The following is a 21,929-nucleotide window of genomic DNA, read 5'->3' on the forward strand; positions in this document are numbered from 1 at the left end:
AATTTTAATGTAGTGATACATATGTTATTTTTTATGTAGTGGCAATATTTTATAGGCTACTAATAAAGCCTTATTAGCCTAAATGCCTAATATATATTTACTAATTTTTTGACATTATTATATTTAATTAAAATAAATCAAAACATGAGATGAAAGTTTGGATTGTCTAGGGCTTATGAATTGCATTCAAATCACAAAATATTTTGAGATTTTGATATATCTGAAATCCCTAATTTATTCGAGGAATATTCTATATTTCAAAATACAAAATTTCTAGTTTATATTATATTTGGGAAATATAATATCAGTTTCTTAAAACATTGGAATAATTAAATTTGCTTTTTATTTCTTCCATCTAAACTAATAAATTAATTATTATAGTTTTATTATGGAAATTTTAAAAATCAAAAACAAATTATGCTTTGTTATTTTTCAATTATATTAAATTGGACTGTCGCTTCCCGAAATATCTAATATTATCTTGCCAAATTAAATAATTTAACTTAGGGAAATTGTTAAAAATGCCCCTTTTGGTGTGCCCTTTTTCAAAAATGCCCCTTTTAGATATCCATTTTCAAAAATGCCCCTTTTTAAATCAGAAATTTTTATAAAGTTTTATTAGGTTTATAAGGTACTTATGGATTGTAACTACTACTTGAAGACTCGATCCAAGTATTTATAAGGTTTTATAAGATGTTTTTAAAGGTTTTACAAGTTATTTTAAAGGATTTTTAAGGTTTTTCAAAGGTTTTACAAGATATTTTAAAGGTTTTTAAAGGTATTTAAAATGCATTTATAAGGTATTTATAAAGTATTTATAAGATTTTAGATACATAGAAATGTAGTTTGTGTATGTTTTAATAATGTTACATACATATTTGGGTAAATCTTATATTTTTAAGAGCATTTTTTATAAGGTTTTAAAAATGGGGCATTTTTGAAAAGTGGCATTAAAAAAGAGGCATTTTTGCAAAAGCCCCTTTAACTTATCTACATATGATGATATTAAATTGATTTTTTTGGTTTCCAGAAATATCTAAAAATATATTACGAAATTAAATAAGTTTACATATATACAATTTTGAAATTAATAGTTAGATTTTTTATGGAAACTACTTTAAAAGATTTCTATAAATATTGGGTAGTTATTAATTTGTTTATTTTATGGGAACTACTTCAAACAATTTCCATAAATATTGGGTAGTTATTAATTTGTTGATTTAATTTTGGATTTTGTTTTATATAAAAAAAAATATCAAATGGACACAATACAATTTTTTGATTTTTTTTTTTTTTCCAAATCCAAAAATACCAATGGCATTCTTTGTAATTAATCTACCAAAATAAGGTTACTTATGTTTGAGTGATTCTCAATTAATAGTATACTAGATCTTGACCCGCACGTACGTGCGGAGTTTCATATTTCAAAAACATTTCTTACAAATTTTCATACAATATAGATTATTTTATTATTTTTATGATGTATATTTTAGTGTATTAGATCTAGATCCACATGTACATGCAGAGATATTTTTTTTAGAAATTGTTATATAGATTTTAAAAATATAAAATATTTTGTTGTGTTAGTGAACTTTGTAATAATATAGATATTATAAAGTTAGAGTAATGAACGAAATTTAGTTGCGTTAGTGCATAGTTATATTTTAAGATTCGGACCTACACGTACGTGTGAAATTGTATTTAATATAAAATTAAGATATTATTTAGTTGCAAAAGTTAAGTGATGTTACGTTTTTATTTTCTAAACTATTCAAAACATTTCTAACAGTTTGATTACATGTGTTAAATATGATACATATTCGGTTTAGTTTGGATTATTTCATGTATATTAGCTAGGCGTAACTATTTTGGAACAGGAAACCTATCCCGTCTTGTATATGTCATAAATTTTTCGTCCCATAACCCGTCTCGTATACGTGAAATAAAAATATTACGGTCCCGTATCTGTCATAAATTGTAACTAAAAACGTACGTATAAGGTTATGTGTGTAAACAAATTTATTTTATATAGTGCTCATAACACAAACTCATACCAGTTGAGTATTAAGTTTGATTTTTAATTTATGTTCCCCTGCCATCCCGTCTCGTAATTCTTATTCTCATTTCATTCCATTAAAACCATGTTCCAAATTCTTGTTTGCTTACTTTAAAATACCATAAAATACATACTGTGAGTTTTGCGGATTAATATGTATGATGTTAAAGTTACAAATATTTTAACAAATTTATTAATGTTTCTTTCCTTAGCTAAATTTTGCATATTCTTCTTTTCATTGTTTAATCATAATTAGTTCAATATTTGGACTAAAAATAAAAGTTTTAGATACATCTATAAAAGGGATATGCTATTGCTGCATAATTTGTATTGAATGCAAAATATATAATTAGTTTACATAATTTCAAAAACTGTGTGCAATATATTATGGATTTATTTAAGGAAGATCTGAGTTGAAAAGAAAAAAATAAACACAAAATATTTCAAAATTAATATGTACATTCTATTGTTTAGATTTTTTCAAAAATTGCTCTAAACGAAAACCATTATGATAATTACTTAAAATTTATTATTATTTGAGTTTATTTCATAGTAAAAAGAAATATTTGTTAATATTTAATATGGTTTTTTAGAAATTATGAAATAAAATTTTGTTTTATATTTCAAAATTTTTAATAAAAATATTATAACAAAACTGAATATTAAAATATTTGCATTTAATTTTTTTACCAAATTTCAAATTCAATCTTAAAATCTTCCTTAAATAATATTTGCATCTAGTTATTATTTAAGGAAGATCTGAGTCGGCTCATTGACAAATCTCCTTAAGGATATCGAATTTTGGGAAAAGAAATTTCAAACAATTCGTTTTGCTTTTGTTAAAAGAGATGGAAACATGGCAGCCCATCTTCTAGCAAAATTTGGTTCTATATCCTCTGTTTTTTATTCAAATTCTGTAATTCAGCCATGTTGGCTCCAAAACCAACTTTGTATTGACTTTTCTAATTTAATATAAGTATGCTTTGACGAAAAAAAAAAAAAAAAAAGGAAGATCTGAGTTGAAAAGAAAAAAATAAAACACAAAATATTTCAAAATTAATATGTACATTCTATTGTTTAGATTTTTTCAAAAATTGCTCTAAACGAAAACCATTATGATAATTACTTAAAATTTATTATTATTTGAGTTTATTTCATAGTAAAAATAAATATTTGTTAATATTTAATATTGTTTTTTAGAAATTATGAAATAAAATTTCGTTTTATATTTCAAAATTTGTAATAAAAATATTATAACAAAACTGAATATTAAAATATTTGCATTTAATTTTTTTTACCAAATTTCAAATTCAATCTTAAAATCCTCCATTGATAAATCTTTTTAAATGATAGTTTTTTTTAATTTTGAATTAAAATGATATTATTTTTATTTTTATTTTTGATATAGAATAGTCTATTAGGATTGGTTTAGAAAAAATCTTAGTTGGATATCAAATCTTAGATTTTCAATTCCTATTGGTTAACAATTTTTAAAAAATTAAATTTCAAATTTTCGTTTATAATTAATAAGAGAGAGAAAATTAGTTTATTTTTTTTGGAAATTAATAAGTATTTAAAAGAATTAAACTATTTTTTATTTAAATATATTAATTTTTTGATTACTATTGTACCCTTAATGAAGTTATTTAAAAACACTAAAAACTAATGGCATTTTTTGTAATTCTTTACCCTTTATAAGGTTATTTATTATCAAATGCTTCCCAATTAATAATATAGAAATATTTATTTAAAATTGGATTATTGTTTATTTTATAGAACATATTTAATCATTCTATACATAATACAAATCCTTACTTGTTATGTAATAGGGATGGATATTCGGTTTTTTGGTTTTTTTCGGTTTTACGGTTTTTTCGGTTTTACAGTTTTTTGGTTTTATAAAAACTAAAACCATATAGAAACCTATGTAATTTTGGTTTGGTTATAATTTAGTTTGTACGGTTTTTCGTTTTACATAAATTGAAACTATATAAAACCATATGTATCTTGATCCATGCTAAAACACTGGTTAAATTTTATTTTTGACAAAATTTGATATATTATATACTTTAAAATAAAGTTTTGTTATATTATAGTAATAGTAGTAAGTGAAAAAATATTTTAGCAACCACAAAATGAGATTGCATATAATTCAGTTAGATAAAAAGTCAAAATAAAATAAATGAGTCGTATCTAAAATGTAGATTATATTGAGTTAACTAAGGAAGTTATCTATTATTTTGAGTTAATTTAAGAAGTCTTTTAAAAAAAAATTTGTAATTTTTTTGTTGTTGAAATAGAGATTTGTTTGAGTTAATTACAGAATTTTGTAACTATTCGCATAATCGAATATATTATGAACATATTTTGGTATATAATAATACAAAATTTAACCCTTGTGTGGAGTTCATATTTTCAATTTAATATCCCAATGAAACAATTGTTTGCACAATCCATCATTTTTTATTTTCAAAATTGCTTGCTAAATCAAATTTTCAAATATATAGAAGTGTCAAACCTTATATAAACCATCCCATCAATAAATTAAACCCGCCGTTTATTATAAGATCATAACTCTTTTTATCATATAATATATTCCATTTAACCCATCATATGCTAATATTTTTAATATATTTGTTTTAAAAAAAAACAACTTTGAGTATTTATAGTTTTTAAATTTTTGATCTATTAAATATTTTTGATATTCTTTAAAAAATATCAAGTTAAACTATTTATAAATGTTCCAACTTAAAATATTTAAAAGTTTATTGTAGTATATAATATTATAAATTTCAAAAAAAAAATATACGAAATTGAATATAAATATTCATATTGCGACCCATTACTCATTCAAAATTTGTGTTGAATTTATTTTTGTTTTAAAAAAGCACGGGTACGTTAGATTATTTTCAGTTAATTAAAAATCACATGTACATTAAAGAAAATAAAATATTACAACTACAGCATATGTTTGTCCTTGCCTGTTTGAAACAGGTTGGACAGAGACATGAAATGTTGGAGCCATGAACAAAGGCAAGAAACAAGTTGCCAAGGAACTTGTAGACTTAATAAACTTGTTGGATTTGCGAAAACCAAAAGAGAAGCTCTTGCATGGGGTAATTCTAGAACAAACTAAGATTTATGATGACAAAACGGAGATGGTGTTTGAGAGGATTAGAGTAGATCACAAAAGGGATACTATCTTTTTAAGAGATATAGTAGATGCGAAATATGTTGGGATTAAAGATTCCATGATTCAAACCTCCTGTTGGATTGTATTAAGAGTAATGCTTTTCATTGTTATTTAGGGTTTGAGAGTTACTTGGTTGTGGTTGTGTAAGAGATCTCCTTATGCATCGAACACCTCGAGATTTTGACGTTGTCACTACAGCATCTCCTATGCAGGTTTTTATTAGTTTAACAATACTATTCATACATATTGAAGTCAAAATATTGTAATTCCTGACTATCATTTACATTTTCTTAGAGGCTCAAAACTTGTTTAAGGAGACCAAAACTGTTGGAAAAGCATATCCAATTTGTCACGTTTATATCAAATACTTAATGATAGAGGTTGATAAATTGCTTTTGTTTGGTTTTTCTCCATAATTTCAATATTTTATCTTTCTCGATAGTTGTAAATGTCTTTGTGTTCTTATACCTCAGGTCTCCACTGCACAAAACATTTTTCTTGATTTGGCTTTCTCTGGGCACCTAGTGGCTAGGAAAATATGGACATTGTTCTTTACAGAAATAATCTGAGACACGACTTCGCGATTAACAAATGTGGTTTCTCTAATACCTTTTTGCAAGGATCTTTGATAACATTGTATTCTCACAAACATGAGATTATGTTGCAGCTTGTTTTTAGATCCTATAAGCTTCCAAATATATTACTACAACAACGAGATGAAAATCTAAAGACATGAATGGTATTTTAACGTTTTACTACACAGTTTATTTTCAATTCTTCTGGTGATGTGTATTTAACCATCAATTTTGCTAACCTTGGATGTAGCTCCGCACAGTGATCGTTGCAGATTAATCGTTCAAGGAAGATTGTGGTTTGACGCATAATTCTCTATTAATCTTTCTAATGAGTTCTTTGAATTTAGTACTATGTCAAACAATTTATGTTTCTTTTGTTTCAGTTAGAATCTTTTTCTATACGTTCAAGGAAGATTGTGGTTTGACGCATAATTCTCTATTAGTCTTCCTAATGAATTCTTTGAATTTAGTACTATGTCTAAAGGTTTATGTTTATTTTGTTGTTTTAGTTTGAAAATTGTTTTATCATCCACCTAACAACTCAAAAGATTTCTAAAACAATTTTCTTTTATCTATCAGTTGAATCATGTGTTCTTTCATATATTTGTGTATATTTTTTTGTCAATGAGTGAGTAGTCACTTAGTTGGGGATTGATGAGTTTTGTGAATCGTGTGTTTAGTTAAAGCTAACTAAAATTGGGTTTTTCATTTTTGAATGTTTTTACCTTGATCACCTAGTTGTAGAACCGAGATTATTTTATGCACAAAAAGTGTTCAATAAAATGCATGGATCCGTTTGAAATGACCAACACTCTTCTAGTCAATGAGAATTGATGTTAGCAAGTATTTTGAATTAATTGGATTTGAGTTTAATGCTAATTTGATTTTGTAATGACAAATGAGAGTTTAGTGATTGTTCATTTCATGTTTAGAAGCTAATTCATGTAGAGATGATTAGTCTTTTCCATCTTCAAAATATCGTTAGGTATTAATCGAGGTGGACCTAGCGATTACTCGGTTAATCGAATATTAGTTGTAAGATTATTTTATATTATTTCAAGTTTATATACAATTTATGTAGTTTGACAAAAAAAAATCCATGAATGTTATAAAATTTCATAGGATAATTATGAGTCTTTTGAATCTTATCATACTATATCACTGATTTCACCATCAATTCACCAAAAATGCATCAAATTATGTTGTTCGATCAGTTAAGGTAATTGCTGCTTTGATTGTTGGTTTGAATATGATGATTGCTTGTCCACTGGCGATTTAAAGGTGACTGCAAATGTAAAGATATGATCGGCACTTCACATTGCGTTAAAAAATTGAATGGTCGAACGGCAGCATCATCAATTAATTTGTAAAGTTTTCATCATATAGTAATCTTTATTTTTTCTTTCAATATGTAAAACAAAATTTATAATAAGGTAATAAATAATATAGAATAATTTATTTTCTAAAATGTTCATGTGAAAAAGGGATGAATAAACATTATATGTATCATTTCAACAAGGTATATGGTCATAGTGCCTACCAAAAAAAAAGGTACATATATGGTCATAGTCCTCTCGCTCTTTCATATTCATTGCATTCAATTTGATTCAGTATATCCCTACACAAGATGATCGAATTAATGTTACAAATTTAATACTATGATCGAATATTGGGTTTTTATAACCGCTAAAAAAATTAGTCATACTATTTAAACTTGATTACCATTCGCACTCAGTAAATAGCTTAGCTTGTCGACCAAACAAAATAAAATCTTTTTTAAAACACTTTCCCAACAGTTCAAAGCTAAAAAGTATTCATGATTTTGAAAAAAAACAGCCGAAACGCTATACGCTTCCTCCACACGCACACCAATAGATTCAAAGCAAACGCAACTCCTATCAAATCGCTTCAAAACGCCGATTTTCGCGTTACAGTAACAACTCGAAAAATGGTGACACTGATCGTAGCCACCACCTCCGATCCAGCGTCGATCAATCCTGCAGCGGCGCTTCTCGCCATGCCCGGTTGGATCGCCGGACCTATCTTACCGCCGGTAAAGTTTCTCAATCTTTCTCCGCATGTAAAGTTTCAATCTTTGACTAACACTTTCCGGCTACGATTCTTTTCAGGACATAAAGAGTTTCAGTAACAAGCAAACGAGAGTGATTCAACACGATAGATCTATAGTTAAAGAAGACGATCTTGATTTACGTTGGGAAGAAGCTACCGGTGAAGTTATTGATGAAGTCATCTTCCTCAGCCGTCACACCGCCGTCTCAAATCGTCCTGCTTTAACTGTTCATCCGATTGGTAATGCATAAAAATCCAAACTTTTGATTTGGGTTTTGTTTGTTTTATGATTTTCTGAAGGATGATGTTTTGGTTGATAAGTGTAGGAGTGCTTCATCTAAAGGATGGAGAATCACCGCCGCAAGGAGGAAAGCCAGGATGGGCGGCGTTGCCAAACCCTAGAATTGGTCCATGGTTTCGTCTTTTGAAGAAAATGGCTGAAGCTCATGGTTTAGTTCCTGAGTTTGAGGTATTTGTTGTTTAGTCTCTCTCTCATGAGTTTTGGTTTTCGTTGGAATTCAAGTTTGGTTTAAGTAAGGTGAGAATGTAAATTGCTTTGTGTGAATGTAGATAACATTGGAAGCTACTCATCATGGACCAATAACTAACAAGCCAACGATGTTTTTGGAGATTGGTGAGTTTCTTTCTTTGTTCCTTTTATCTGAATTGATTAGCTCTCTGCGTTCTCGAAATTGCCATTTTGTTGGTATTAAATTTTGATGGTTATATGAATTTATAGTCATCATTGATCTCTAAGAATGTTTATCGTGTGTGTGTCGACAATTTTGAGCTCTAGTTAACCGTTGCTTATTGTGTATATGTAGGTAGTACAGAGGAATACTGGAAGAGAGATGATGCGGCTCAAGTCATGGCTCTTGTAAGTAAAAAAAGTTTGTTACTTTCATTGGTTTCTTTCAGGAGGTAGAAGAAGGTCGTTGTTCTTGTTTCTTGTTGCTTCATGTGGGTTTAAAGACTGATTAACAACAATTTTGCGGCTCATGACTGGCCAGTAGCGTTTAGTCTATATCAATGCTTCATGAATTAACGTAAAATTGCTTGACAATATCTATAATTTTGCTTCCATTTAGCAAAATGCATTTATGTTTTGTGATTTCAGTTAATGTGGGAAGGACTTGGGCTAGGAGGCGGTGAAGCCGTGGGGAACTGGAACAGGTATATTTATGGTAGCTTGACCATTACCACGACAAAAAGAAGAAAAGTAGTATCAATCTAAATTAATGTGGATCGTTTTTGGTGGACAGTGAAACCGGAAAGAGGAAAGTTCTCTTAGGGATTGGAGGTGGACACTATGCTCCTCGTCACATGGATATAGTTTTGTAAGTTGTCAAGAACTCTGCTTTGTACGAGCACAACATTGAATCTGTTCTTTTTCTCATTGTTTTGATTCTGCAATCATCAGGAAAGACGATATTTGGGTAGGCCATTTACTTTCTGGATACTCATTACCGATGGAAGATCCAACTCAAACCAAAACAACGCCTGTAGAGAATTACATTGGTGGAAATTGGAGACAGTCTATTAAGGCAGCATTTGAAGCTACTAAAGCAGCATTCCCAGGAGGCGAAATATTGGCTCATCTTGACCACAAGTAAACTCTATAACTTCCTTCCTCTCTTGATATTGTTTGCTTTCTTGATCCTCGCATTGGATAACGAGTAACGGGTTTGTTTTTCTTTATTGCAGGAGCTTCAAAGGATGGCAAAAGAAGGCAATTACAGAGTTTTTGGGTGAAGAGAGTATCAATGTTGGGAAGCCAAACGATTTCACATAAACTGTGAGACCCTAAAACATGTTTATGGATTCAGAATCTATCATTTGATGATGGGTTTAGATTATTTTCAACTATTACAACTAAGTTGAGATTGGAATTCATCTGTAAAAGTTTCACTTTCAGATTTAGATAGAAGAAGAATAAAACACGAAAAGACAAAACAGGAGAAATGTAGAATAAAACACAAGTTGAGTTTTTGTTTTTGTTTTTGTCTCTTTTCAATTGTTGAGAGACTTTTGAGAATTTCAAATTTGTCACTTTTATCTCTCTATTAGTCAGTGGCATAGTTGACTTTACTGAAGTTTTGGATAGGAAATTCCTTTTGAGTTTGATGGTTTCTAACTTTGTCTGAAGCTTCACAAATTACAATTTCAAAATTAGTTTATTTAGCTAAATTATTGAAAATTTAGACCAAGGAGATACAGTAACATTTTATTCAAGTAAGTCAACTGATCACTATATCAATTATGAATTGGTCATTTTCGCACTTTTGTTAGTGCTTTTTCTTTTGCTTCGTTTTCCTCGAAGAGGGGGAGAAATTATGATGTGGGGATGTGAAAATCAGATAAAGAACCACTTTGGTACTTTGTTTGTGGTTCAATAGTATCATCATATTTCATATAGTTTTCTTATAATTTATATTTTGAACTATGTGTTTGAAATAAGAACTTATAAATTATCCATTCCAAAGAACTTATATTGCATTCCGGTTAGTTAGAAAACTAAATCACGTATAATCTGGGGAATTGAAAATAACGTGACTACTGCCCATTTTATAGGGGAAAAAAAAATACAGTACATGACATTATCTAATGCATGCACCTATGTATTAATTAGGGACATTTTGTTTTTTTGGTTAATATTAATTAGGGACATTGCCATGTTTATTTTCTTGGTATTCAAAACCTTCCCGATTGAAATTTGAGATAATATATTTTTGAACGAAAATGATTCATATTTCATATTGTAACCCTAACAAATAGTATTTTATTTATTTACATCTTCATCTAATATATTTTAAAACATTATATCGGAGATAACTTGGTAAGCGAAATGCATATTTTACGAACCAAAGACCTAAATATTTTGGACTATAAAAACCCATCTATAAAATGAATCCCATGAATCTGAAAGAAAAATTGTCTAGTTCTTGGTATATATTGCCTTAACATATTTACTTTATGTGTTTAGAAAAAATTAAATTATGTTAGTGTTATCATTATGTGAATGTTGTCGGTATATATATATATCTTGTTTAGAGTATTAAACACAACTTACTAAACTATTATATTCTATATTATTTGTCAGATTTCATAAAATAACATTAGTTACTCAAACTATTCACATCTTCGTCAAATAATACTCTCTCTATTTCATAATATAAGTCGATTTTTGAATGACAAAAACTTATGTGTGAATTTTTGAATGACAAACTATTCACACTTTTACTTAAGTGTGAAATACGGGATTTTTGAATGACAAAAATTCATATTTCGAATTTCTATGAAAGTATTGGATATCAAAAAGAAAAAAAAATATATATATACAAAGTATATATTACTATATTACATAGATAATATCACACAAAAGAAATGGAACCATAAGAAATCAACTCGTATTAAGCTAAGAAAATGTTGGCAATGTAGATACTAGGGCAGGGCATAAAACCCGAAATCTGAAAATCGATCCGAAACCGATCCGAAAAATCCAAAACCGAACCCGAACCGAATAGTCATAAAACCCGAACGGATAATGAATTCTCCTATCCGAATTACCCGATCCGAACCGAAAACCGAAAATAAAATTATATATCTAAAAATATTAGTTAGATTTAGTTGTAATTTTATAGCAAATAACAAAAATATCCTACATAACCTAGATTTCGGAAACTTTTTAGTTTATTTGTTAAAATTATACATATTTCTGCAAACTTTAACCAAATTATAGTAAGATTAAATGAATTTTTAGTAAGATTAAACGAATTTATCAGTTTTTTTCCCCAAAAACCGATCCAAATCCGACATCTATCCGAACCGAAACCGAACCGATGACTTATAAAATCCGAACGGATAATAAATTCTCCTATCCAAATTATCCGAATCCGAATATATATGAACCGAAACCGAACCGAAAAGTCATAAAATCTGAACGGATAATAAACTCTCATACCCGAATTATCCGAATCCGAATATATCCGATCCGAATCCGATCCGAAATCCGAATGCCCAGGCCTAGTAGATACATCAAAAATATAATTATAGGTATACTAAGATTGAAACGTAGGGCCAACATAGCCAACGAAACATAGCCGTCGATTAGTAGGAAACAGTTAATAAACTCGCTGGCACACGCAGAGATCCTACGGTACTCATTACCTTCGGACTATATTCATACTATACACCTCCACGTACCCAACTAAATTTTTTTATATTTTCGATATTTATAATTTTATTATTTGACATAACACGACGAAGTAAGCTTTTTATTTCATTAGTTTAGCAGCTGCACAGGTAATATTTGGTTCATACGTGTCACTTTAACACTGGTTGTTTTACTTCGAGAATCATCTTTTTCCCGATCCCTAAACAATGACTTAATAGTATAATACGAAATTAGTTTTTCGAGTGTAACACTACGTACCGTAACAAAGATAATCTACAGCCAAAAAATTACACTCATATTTAGAAATCGAATTCCTGTTTATGTAGCTTAATTTATAGTTTTATTATGCTACTAGTCAATTTTTGATAGCTTTACTTTTGTACCATATCTACTATACATTTTTGCAGCAGTTTTTGGGGTACCCAAATCGGGTCAAATTTGTTTAATTTTGACCCGGAAATCTTCAATCGGATCTTTCCTTAAATTTTGGCAAAATTAAAAAACGAAAATAATTAATAAAATCTAAAATATATATACTTTCTCAACTAATTACTATATTTAAACGCTTTATTTATGGTATATTCTCCACGATTTTTATAGATAAAGAAATCAAATATGATGATTTAATGCTAATATAACAAATTTGCACTAATTTCCTAAAACCTCTCTACCTAATTTAAACATAAATATATGATTCTTATTTCACTTTTATTTGATCTTATATTTATATTATTTTAAATTTTATAAAATATATAAATAGTTAGTAAATTTTAGTTTTTTTTTTTCTGCATATGTTACAATTCAAATTTTTTAAAACGGACATATATTACTCAATCGATGAATAAAAATATGTGTGTAATCTATATTAACATTTTTAAGAACAAATTGAGCATTTAATCATGTCGTTATTTTATTCAGACCCGAAATTGAGTCATTCGGATCTTTCTTTAATTTTTACAATTATCTAAAATAGGACAGTATATCACGGGTGAAATCCTAATTAGTATTTTAAGATACAATTATAAATTGTTTTTACTGGTTGGTCCAAAAACACACACTAATTTAAAAATATACATGGAAACTATTTGAAAGCAACTTTCAAATTAACTCGAATTATATGACATTTAAATAAAAGTGTTATTAAAAAAATAACAAAATGATGTTTAATTTCATTTTAGATTATATGGTTGGACGGGTTTGGGTCAATATTAATACGAGACAATATACCACAGGTGAAATCCTATAAATAACAAATCAAAATACAATTATACAATCTTAAACACTAAACAAAACAAATACAACTTAAAATTTTTTATTTTAGATACAACGCATGTGACCCGCGGTATACAACAAAAAATATTATACACAATAAATTCATCAATTTATAAAAATAAAAAAATCAAATAATTAACCCGCGGTGTACCGCGGGTCATATCCTAGTCAAATATATACATATCTATGTAATCATAACAAATTGTTTGTGGCAATTTTGGCAACAAGAAATTTATGAAACTAAAGATTGGTGTGACTTAGAACTCACGTCTATATCATTTTCATGGATTCTATATGAACCACTAACTACTTTAATAAATTAAATTTAATTAAAGTAATGAAACTTTTTAAGAAATCAGCAAATTGGACAAACGTTCTCATTAGGACTAAAAACTCATCATAATATATAAATTTTTCACAAATTAAAATTTTAAATAATAAACTTAGGAATTTCATTGTACTATTAAAGAAAAATTAAACACTACTTGAAGTTTTTTTTAAAAAAATAGAGAAATAAAAATGGAGAAGAAGAGACAAAAATATAAACCGCCTCGCCAAATTCTTTTGGCAGATAGTTGACTTTTTATTTGTTTTCTTTATAAATCCCCAACACTTTTTTTCTTAATAATCTGAATCATCCCCAAAATAAAAAAAAAAAAAGTCAAATCCACAAGAGAAAAATACTCTCTCTGATCCGATTTCTCCAAAGCTCTCAGCTTTTGAATCGCCTCTTTATTTTCCGGGAAAATCAAAACAAAAATCCCATCTTTGAGAAAAAAAAAAACAAAAAGTTTCAATCTTTTCACTTCACTCATGGTTATGAAGAGAGTTTCAGATTTTCCCAGGAAAGTGAAGAGATTTTAGAGTTATTGGTAAGTGAAAATTTTCAATCTTTTTTCCAGGAAAGTAAAATCAAGGAAGAAAAAAAAAGTTTCTATTTTTGCTTAATTTTTCTCTAATTAAAATGGTGGCATTAAATGTTGATTTCCATGGCTGAGGAATTTTTATTATTATGTGGTTTGGTTTGGTAAATTAAATGCGAAAACCAAAGGAGAGAGCATTTAAAGAAGAAAGAGATTGGTTTTTATCTCTTCCTCTCTTCTCTGTGTTCATATTTATTGCAGAGATAGTGATTTTTAATTGACCTTTGAACATCCTTTTTAAATGTTTTCGAGATTTGTTTTTTTTTTATATTAACAGCCAAAAAGTATCTGGCTTTTTTCTCCTCAAAGTTTTGATTTTTTTTTCTGGTCTTAGGGTTTTTGATCCCTTGTTGATTGATGAAGAAGGTTTGAGTCTGTGTTATCTACTGTGATCAAAGTAAGGTTCTTCACTGTTTTATGAGAATATTCTTCTGAAAGTCTTGACCTTTTGATTCATGTTTAAGCTTCTTTCATTTGGATTCTAGTTATTAGATCTGTCTATATTCTACCCTAGTTTTGATTTTTGTTTTATTAGTTTATTGTGTTGTTACTAGATCCAATTCTGTGTTTTTAACCTTTATTTTTCTGTTCTAGATTCTTCTTTCTCTGCAAATTCCAATTGTTTATTGATGTTCTTATCCAATATTTTTGTTTGATAAAAACATATGATTGATTTGATTGCATTGCAGCTGTGTAAGCTTTTGTGAGAAGAAAAAAGTTTAAAGCTTTCTTCTTTTTTGTCTCTTTTTTTTTTGTTTCTTATGACAGTGTTAAAGATTCTTCATTCTTTGCTTAAGAGATAAAAACTTTGCCACATTTGTGTAACCATGATTGCAAATTTGCAAAGAAATCGTTCTTACAATTGTTGCAAGTAATCTAGATTAAGCTTTGTTTTTGAAAATTTTCTTGCGTATTATTATGGTATTACAGCTTTTATCTAAATGTCTTTTTCTTTAAATTAGTATAAAGTTGGAAAGTGGTCATTGTAGTGGTTGATTGCATCTTTTTGCTGTGTTTAGACCTCATGATGATTTTGTTTTTGGACTTGAGAAATAAAGAATCTTTCTTTCACATGTGTGACTGACCATAAGTTAAGTTATGTATCCATAGAATATTTTTTGCCTTAAGGTTTGTTTCTGTCGCAATCTTCCTGGCCCATTGCTTCGTTGAACAACTCTTCATATGGAGGTTGCTTCTGTATCTAACTTTGAGATTTGCTGATAGATAAGATAGATTCTATCCTCTAGAATGAAGTTTACTTATACTTGTCTTCATTCTTGTTATCTGTTTCTTTCTTATGGGTCCTGCTTGAAAATGCTTTGATAGAGATTTTCTCTTGGATGTGTAGATTGTTTCTCGAGCCGGTTGCTTGAAGATATAGCTCTGGTTTGTTGAAGAACGCTTCTCTTTATGCAAGATTTACTCTCTTAGAAGAATGAGAGCAGGTATAAAGTCTTTAGCTTTGTAGCTATAAGATGTTTTGATGGTCTTTGAAAGGTTATGGAAATCAGTAGCTCAAGTGGTTTTTTTCTGTTTTCAGATAATGATCACGCGCTTGGTAACTCGGTAGAGATTTGCAAAGATGAATCTAAGCCTCATCAATGTCTTGAAGAGAACTGGGAAGATGCAGAGCTAAAGGTCCCGGAAAATGGGAAGAACAACAACAATGTGTGTGAGTTGTTCTATGATACAAGAAGCGGCGACGAATGGGATAAAGAGAATGAGAGAAAGATATTGCAACCTCATTCTTGTGGAGATGCTAATGAGGCCGGAAAGAAAGTCCGAGATATTAGTCATGATTGTGATGCTAATGTGGATTCTCCTGATAAAAAGGATCCGGTTTTCTATATGGACAAGAATGTTACGGCCTGCGATTTACCTGAGATTGTTGTTTGTTACAAGGAGAATACTTACCATGTCGTCAAAGATATATGTGTCGATGAAGGCGTGCCTGTTCAGGAGAAGTTCTTATTCGGCGAGAAGGATTCTGTAAAGTCCAGCTCAAATTCAAACCAGTGTGGCTCAGAGGATTTGACGAAAGCAGACAAAACAAATGTGAATCCTTCAGAAAGTAAGTCTGCGGAAGACAGCAACACTAAGGTTGATGATTCTGAATTCTGTAACAATTGTAAGACAGACAGAGATGTTGAAGAATCTTCAAGAGAAGATTTTGCTGACGCTGAAGGTTCTAGCGCTTACAATCAAGAGCATTTGATTGTGACAGAGGAAGCCAAGGCTTCACCCTCGCATGGGCTAAATCCATCTGAAATTGAACCTGATGAGAATTCAAATGACGAAGTGGCTATATCATCAGAGACTGACTCAAAGGAATCTTTAACCTTGGGAGATATTCTATCAAGGGAAGATGAACAAAAATCTCTCAACCACGGTAACATTAGCAGCGATAGTCATGAAGAACAATCTCCTTCTCAGCTTCAGGTAATATACAACACTATCAAATGAAGTTTCAGGTTTTTTATATCCAAAGTTTCTAACTTTCTAATGTGTGACTGCAGGATAAAGAAAAAAGAAGCTTAGAAACCGCAGCTATCGAAACAGAGCTTGAGAAAACAGAGGAGCCAAAACCAGTAGAAGAGAAGCTTCCCTCTGCTTCTACAACGACCCTTCAAGAACCAAATAAAACTTGCAACGACCCTGAAAAGCCTGAAACTGAGAATCATCATCAACAAAATTCCTTAGTGGAAAACTCTTACGAAGACGATAAACTTTCCTCAAGCAGATTTGGAGAGACGAGTTTCTCTGCAGCAGAGTCAGTTTCAATTTCAGGTCATATAACATACTCAGGACCAATTGCATACTCTGGAAGCCTTTCTGTTCGATCCGATGCAAGCACAACGAGTGGAAGATCCTTTGCTTTCCCCATGTATAGCTTTGGTTCATCTCATCACTTTGGGAGACTTAAAAAGATTGTGAGACTTTTTTTGCTGAATTTTGATGATATTATGTTGCAGATTGCAATCAGAATGGAACAGCAGTCCTGTAAGAATGGCGAAAGCTGACAAGAGAAGACAAAAAGGAGGATGGAGACACACTCTTCTGTGCTGTAGATTCTCTTGATGTCTCTCCTCCACAATTTAGTCCTAAAGCTTTTCACTTTGAAGCACAGAGGAAGAAGAAGAAGAAGAAAGATTTATGAAATTTTACAGTATTTTCTTACAATGGGAGTGCTTTTTTTGAATACTGAAAGTAAATATATTTTCTCTTTTGGGTGAGTGGTTTATAGTTTATTATTATGCCTTGGTGTGTAATTGGCATTTTGGTAGTTTATTATTTTGGGTTTAACAGTTTAGGGCTTTTGAGTTTGGAACCAATGAGTTTATTATAAATTTTTTAATGAAGGGCTCTTTGGATTTAGCAGTGGTCCAAGAACTCTCGTCATTACTCATCTCTCGCCTTGCTCAAGAGCAAGCAATCTTTGAAACCATTTTCAAGATTCTTTATCAGTCTGTCAGATTTTCGAGTTATTATTCACCATTCATGAAACCATGTGGCACGAGCTGCGTGAGTATATCTCATGGAGAGCAGGAGAGAGAGTTTGCGAAGGCGGTTTTCGTTGTCAAGAGCTTGTTAGATGCCTTTGGATGGAGGAGATGAGTTTGTGATTCCTCTCATGGAGACATAGGAATGGAATTAGGGTTTTTAAGGAAAACTCTTAAAGTGGTAACCATTGTGGTGACATTCTTAGAGTGGTATTGTACTACGCAGCTTAGATTTGTTTTGGGTTTAGTTCAGAGGATTGATGCGATTAACGGTGACGAGAGCACAAAGATGTGTTGCACAGGATTTAAAATGGTTGTGGAGAAGACGATGCTTGCATTCGTTGAAGAAATTGATATTGGCGACTAAATTGGCATATTAAGCAATCACACAAATATTATACGTATCGAAAATCAAAATTCCAAACATATTATAATAGCCAGAAAATGTCAAGACATATAGCAAGTAAGCTAGACCAGAAACTGTTGAGCTTACATTCAAAACAAAACTTGGACAAAAAAGATTAAAGGTCAAAGAGAAACACAAGAGAAGCATATAAAAGTTTTGGGATCAAACCTTATGAGTATCGGAGAAACGGAAGTTACTCAGCCATGTCCTCCTCGTCATCATCATCGTCTTCTTCCTCCTCACTTAGGTCAAGGTCAGCAAGCAACTCCTCAATTGGAACAGATGGTGCACCTTCTCCATCTGTCATTGAAGCAGTCTCAGAAGCTTGATAATCCTTGTCCTTGTACAAGGATATGTTGAACCTTAGCTCAGGATTTTCTTCAAGATCCCTCAAAAACTCTTCGTATTCCTTGTCTGTCTTCTCTGGATCAACCCTGCCTCTTGAATCATCCATTTCCATTGGTAGCGACTTGAGCTTCCAGTTACGGGATTTCTTCTGCTTCCTCTCTCTCTGCTCCTCGTAACATTTCTTGATCAGAATTGCTTCTGGAAGCCCATTCTTCACACTCAGACGGTATTTCTCCATTTCATTGTCGTTCACATTGGCTCCGTAGATGTCATAACCCAGAGCTTGATCCCCCGGTTTCAGAATGTGTCCTAGATGAGTTTGGACATAAAACATCTTACCAATGTCTGATTCACGGGCTATCTGGACATATGATAGAGCGTACTTTTGCCCGCCAACAGTCGCTTCACTAACAGGTGGTTCAACATCGAACACAAAGTACTTGACAAGTTGTCTACTGGTGAGCGCAGATCGGAACCCAGACCTCCAGTACTGTCTCGCGTCCAAGAAGGCACACCTTAGAGTTCTCGGATCAAGTAGAGTTATGTTATCAGATACTTTTGTGCAAATCACAAGTGGGCCAAGGTTCCCCAAGCCGCTAGCAACTTTTGAAGGCAAGCATACAAGATCCTCACGGCAAACAGGACAGATCTTAACAGAGTAAGTGTACTTATAATTGTACAAACTGCTCTTCACATCATGAGACACCAGTTGTTGGTCCTGACGATATTCAATGGGGACAACTTTCCGCAGAAACTCCACAAAGCTATTAGCATGACTTTTATTCCCAAAGAAAAAATCAATCCCCTGATCCACCTGCTGGATTCTAATGGCACGTGAAGCAGCATCGTGCCTAAGAATCAACTGTTCGAGATAAAAGAAAGTCCTCCTATGCGAAACATGCTGCCTAAGCTGAACCAAAGCAACCCACTGATCAGGATTAGCCTGAAACCTCGAACACGACTCACACAGATTATCCCTCACCGTATACTCAACAGGATAAGACTGCTCAAGAACAGCACCGTTAAGAACCTCAGCTTGAACAGTCAACTTAACCTTAATCCTCTTGGAATGAGGCTCGGTCCAAACGAATTCCGCGTTCTTCAGCTTAACCTTATTAAGATTCTTCAACCTCTTGATACAAAAAGTCAAGAGCTCTTTAGATTCCCATTGACATTTGATCCAAGTCTTTGGTGGCTGTAAGTAACAAGTGCATTCAGGGCAATAGAAGATCTGAATACTCTTCTGTAAACCTTCGGTGATATCGACTTCGGAACGAAGACAATTCACACACATGTTAGCTGCGTTTGGTGCCATGGGAACACCACACTTGCAACACAAAACACTTCCAATGGTTTGTTGAACGTTAAACATGCCTGATTCATCCATTACTGACATATCTCTGTAAACAACACAATCAAATGATGAAAAAATCAATACAAGATCACAAATTCGATAACGCAACATCGTTTCAAAGAGATCAGAATCGGAATTAGGGATTTCTACACCACAACGAACAACAAACTCGATGAAACAAAATTGATTCCGATTAAAACTTTCTACGATTGATACAAAACCTTAGAGAACGAAGAAATGATAAAGAGGATGAGACTCGAAGAAGATTGCGTACCTGAGAAGGATTAGATCGGAGTTTGAGAAAGCGAAGGCGGCGTCGCGGAGCAGAGACGGTGAAGGTTTTTTTTCTTAAAACCCTAAAATGTTTTAGAAAAATGAATTGCTGTGTATATATGGCCTTTTATTATTAAATTATAAAAATAGTATTTCAACTGGATTTAAATCCACGCGTCATGACAGTAGTAGAACTCAAATATGTTATCAATTCAATCTTATATAAAAAATTATTATTAATTGTAAATTTGTTAAATTGATGGAATTTTTTTTTTATTATAAGGATGATTGGTAATCTAAAACGGTACAATTTTTTTAATAATATAAAAAATGATTAGTTGTTATGGAATAACGCAAAAATGTAAAAAAAAATGAAGAAAACGATATAAAAAAGTAAAAAAAATGGGATAAAAAAATATTCTGCATCGTTTAAAAGTTAATACCGTTTTGATTGTTTTTATGTATCGTTTTGGTTATCTAATTATTTTGGTTTTACCATTTTGATGACTGGTCATGATGAAAACGATAGAGCCTTTAACGCAGCGGTAAAATAGGTTACCAATTAAAGCTTATAAAAAATTTGCCACTATTTGAAATTTACTACTGTGGAATTTATTTGTAAGAAAATAAATATGGATGAGTAAATAGTCTAATTTTGAACATAAAATTAATGAAGTAGATAACTATAGTGGTAAATCAATCAGAAAATAATTTTTTTTTGTCTCCTTTTAAAATTTCCATTTAAGCAAACTAAGCAATTTTGCATTACAATCTATTTTAAACATTGATCCAACTGTACATTTTTAATCAGTTATAACGATATAGCATAGTTCTCAGTTCTCAAGTAGTATGCTAAAGTCTAAAAGACAGTAGTGTATCATAAGCTTACAACAATATGTATGAAATACCTTAGCAAATCAAGATCAAGATCACCAAACTGTGGAAAACAAAATTCCACACTCATTCATGATCATATAATATATGAATTTGTGATAAGGAACCTAAAACTTAATAATAAGGAACACAAAACTTACTTTGACCAATACAAGAACTCAATAGCGCAACATTGTTTCATTAAATCTATAATTTAATTTCTAGTACAGTTTGTTACCTAAACGTAACTTACATTTTGTTATAGTACAGTTTGTTAATTAACTTAATTTGATTTAAAGGTTCGAGTATTTCCCACAATTCAATGTCATTAGGTCAAACATTTCAGCGACTTGGGTCAACTTCTTTTCCGTGTTCCAAGACATGTGTCTCGACTCTCAGCGATTTCAAGATCATTGTCTCAATCTTGTTACTATTTTACTTATATGGGAGTATCAATTATAATTAAGTTTTTATTTTAAATATATGTACATCTTTTATAAAATTTTATTTTATAACGAGTCTTTATCAAGTTTTATATTAGATTTGAATTAGTGGTTATTTATCCGTTGGTCACACGAGGGTGATGATTGTGATTAGAAATGCCATGATGGAATAATCCAACCCAATCGAATCCTAGCTAGTAGATCTTGCTGATTGGCCTCGTACAGTTTTATAAAATGCAAGCCAACGTTGTAGACTTGTAGTCATGCAAGCCAGTTCAATTAGTCACACGTAATAAGACAGCTTTTGCAGGTTTTTATTTAGTACGGTCTAGTTGGTTTAGTCCTATAAAAGTCAGAGCATATCTGAATTCTGATCTTGATTTATATTCAAAAACATAAAAATTGCATGTGAGCTGGTATTGACAATGCTAGATCATATTAAACTACAAGCCTCAAAACAAATATTGAT

At 30.7% G+C, this 21,929-nt stretch overlaps 3 protein-coding genes across 4 annotated transcripts; 2 read left to right on the forward strand and 1 right to left on the reverse strand.

Moving 5' to 3' along the window:
- The first annotated feature begins 7,676 nt into the window (after nucleotides 1–7,676).
- On the forward strand, nucleotides 7,677–9,929 carry LOC9312967 (D-aminoacyl-tRNA deacylase). The gene is made up of 9 exons (XM_002875182.2): nucleotides 7,677–7,877; nucleotides 7,954–8,134; nucleotides 8,221–8,363; nucleotides 8,465–8,528; nucleotides 8,719–8,771; nucleotides 9,012–9,067; nucleotides 9,157–9,231; nucleotides 9,315–9,503; nucleotides 9,599–9,929. The coding sequence occupies exons 1-9, from the start codon at nucleotides 7,773–7,775 to the stop codon at nucleotides 9,684–9,686; spliced, it is 954 nt and encodes a 317-aa protein (XP_002875228.2). The 5' UTR covers nucleotides 7,677–7,772; the 3' UTR covers nucleotides 9,687–9,929.
- A 4,057-nt stretch (nucleotides 9,930–13,986) lies between these two features.
- On the forward strand, nucleotides 13,987–17,638 carry LOC9311297. Of its 2 annotated transcripts, XM_021024634.1 has the most exons (6): nucleotides 13,987–14,212; nucleotides 14,598–14,660; nucleotides 15,612–15,708; nucleotides 15,804–16,702; nucleotides 16,780–17,147; nucleotides 17,236–17,638. In XM_021024634.1, the coding sequence occupies exons 3-6, from the start codon at nucleotides 15,699–15,701 to the stop codon at nucleotides 17,339–17,341; spliced, it is 1,383 nt and encodes a 460-aa protein (XP_020880293.1). In that variant the 5' UTR covers nucleotides 13,987–14,212; nucleotides 14,598–14,660; nucleotides 15,612–15,698; the 3' UTR covers nucleotides 17,342–17,638. The 2 variants fall into 2 exon arrangements, with proteins under 2 accessions (XP_020880293.1, XP_020880294.1); XM_021024635.1 differs by lacking the exon at nucleotides 14,598–14,660.
- A 501-nt stretch (nucleotides 17,639–18,139) lies between these two features.
- On the reverse strand, nucleotides 18,140–20,332 carry LOC9311298 (60S ribosomal export protein NMD3). The gene is made up of 2 exons (XM_002876853.2): nucleotides 20,146–20,332; nucleotides 18,140–19,917 (listed from the first exon to the last, which is right to left on the reverse strand). Exon 2 carries the CDS (start codon nucleotides 19,911–19,913, stop codon nucleotides 18,363–18,365), a length of 1,551 nt encoding a protein of 516 aa, XP_002876899.1. The 5' UTR covers nucleotides 19,914–19,917; nucleotides 20,146–20,332; the 3' UTR covers nucleotides 18,140–18,362.
- Between the last annotated feature and the right edge of the window lie 1,597 nt (nucleotides 20,333–21,929).

The sequence above is a fragment of the Arabidopsis lyrata genome (assembly GCF_000004255.2).
Source record: "Arabidopsis lyrata subsp. lyrata unplaced genomic scaffold ARALYscaffold_5, whole genome shotgun sequence".
NCBI classification, from domain to species: Eukaryota; Viridiplantae; Streptophyta; class Magnoliopsida; order Brassicales; family Brassicaceae; genus Arabidopsis; species Arabidopsis lyrata.

Excerpts from the sequence above, each read along its gene's own strand:
- LOC9312967 (XM_002875182.2), top strand. The coding sequence starts at position 7,773 with ATGGTGACACTGATCGTAGCCACCACCTCCGATCCAGCGTCGATCAAT. Across the intron at positions 8,529-8,718 it reads AACGATGTTTTTGGAGATTG|GTAGTACAGAGGAATACTGG; the intron begins GTGAGTTTCTTT and ends GTGTATATGTAG. Across the intron at positions 8,772-9,011 it reads CGGCTCAAGTCATGGCTCTT|TTAATGTGGGAAGGACTTGG; the intron begins GTAAGTAAAAAA and ends TTGTGATTTCAG.
- LOC9311297 (XM_021024634.1), top strand. Across the intron at positions 16,703-16,779 it reads AATCTCCTTCTCAGCTTCAG|GATAAAGAAAAAAGAAGCTT; the intron begins GTAATATACAAC and ends GTGTGACTGCAG. Across the intron at positions 17,148-17,235 it reads AGATCCTTTGCTTTCCCCAT|ATTGCAATCAGAATGGAACA; the intron begins GTATAGCTTTGG and ends ATTATGTTGCAG.
- LOC9311298 (XM_002876853.2), bottom strand. The coding sequence starts at position 19,913 with ATGTCAGTAATGGATGAATCAGGCATGTTTAACGTTCAACAAACCATT.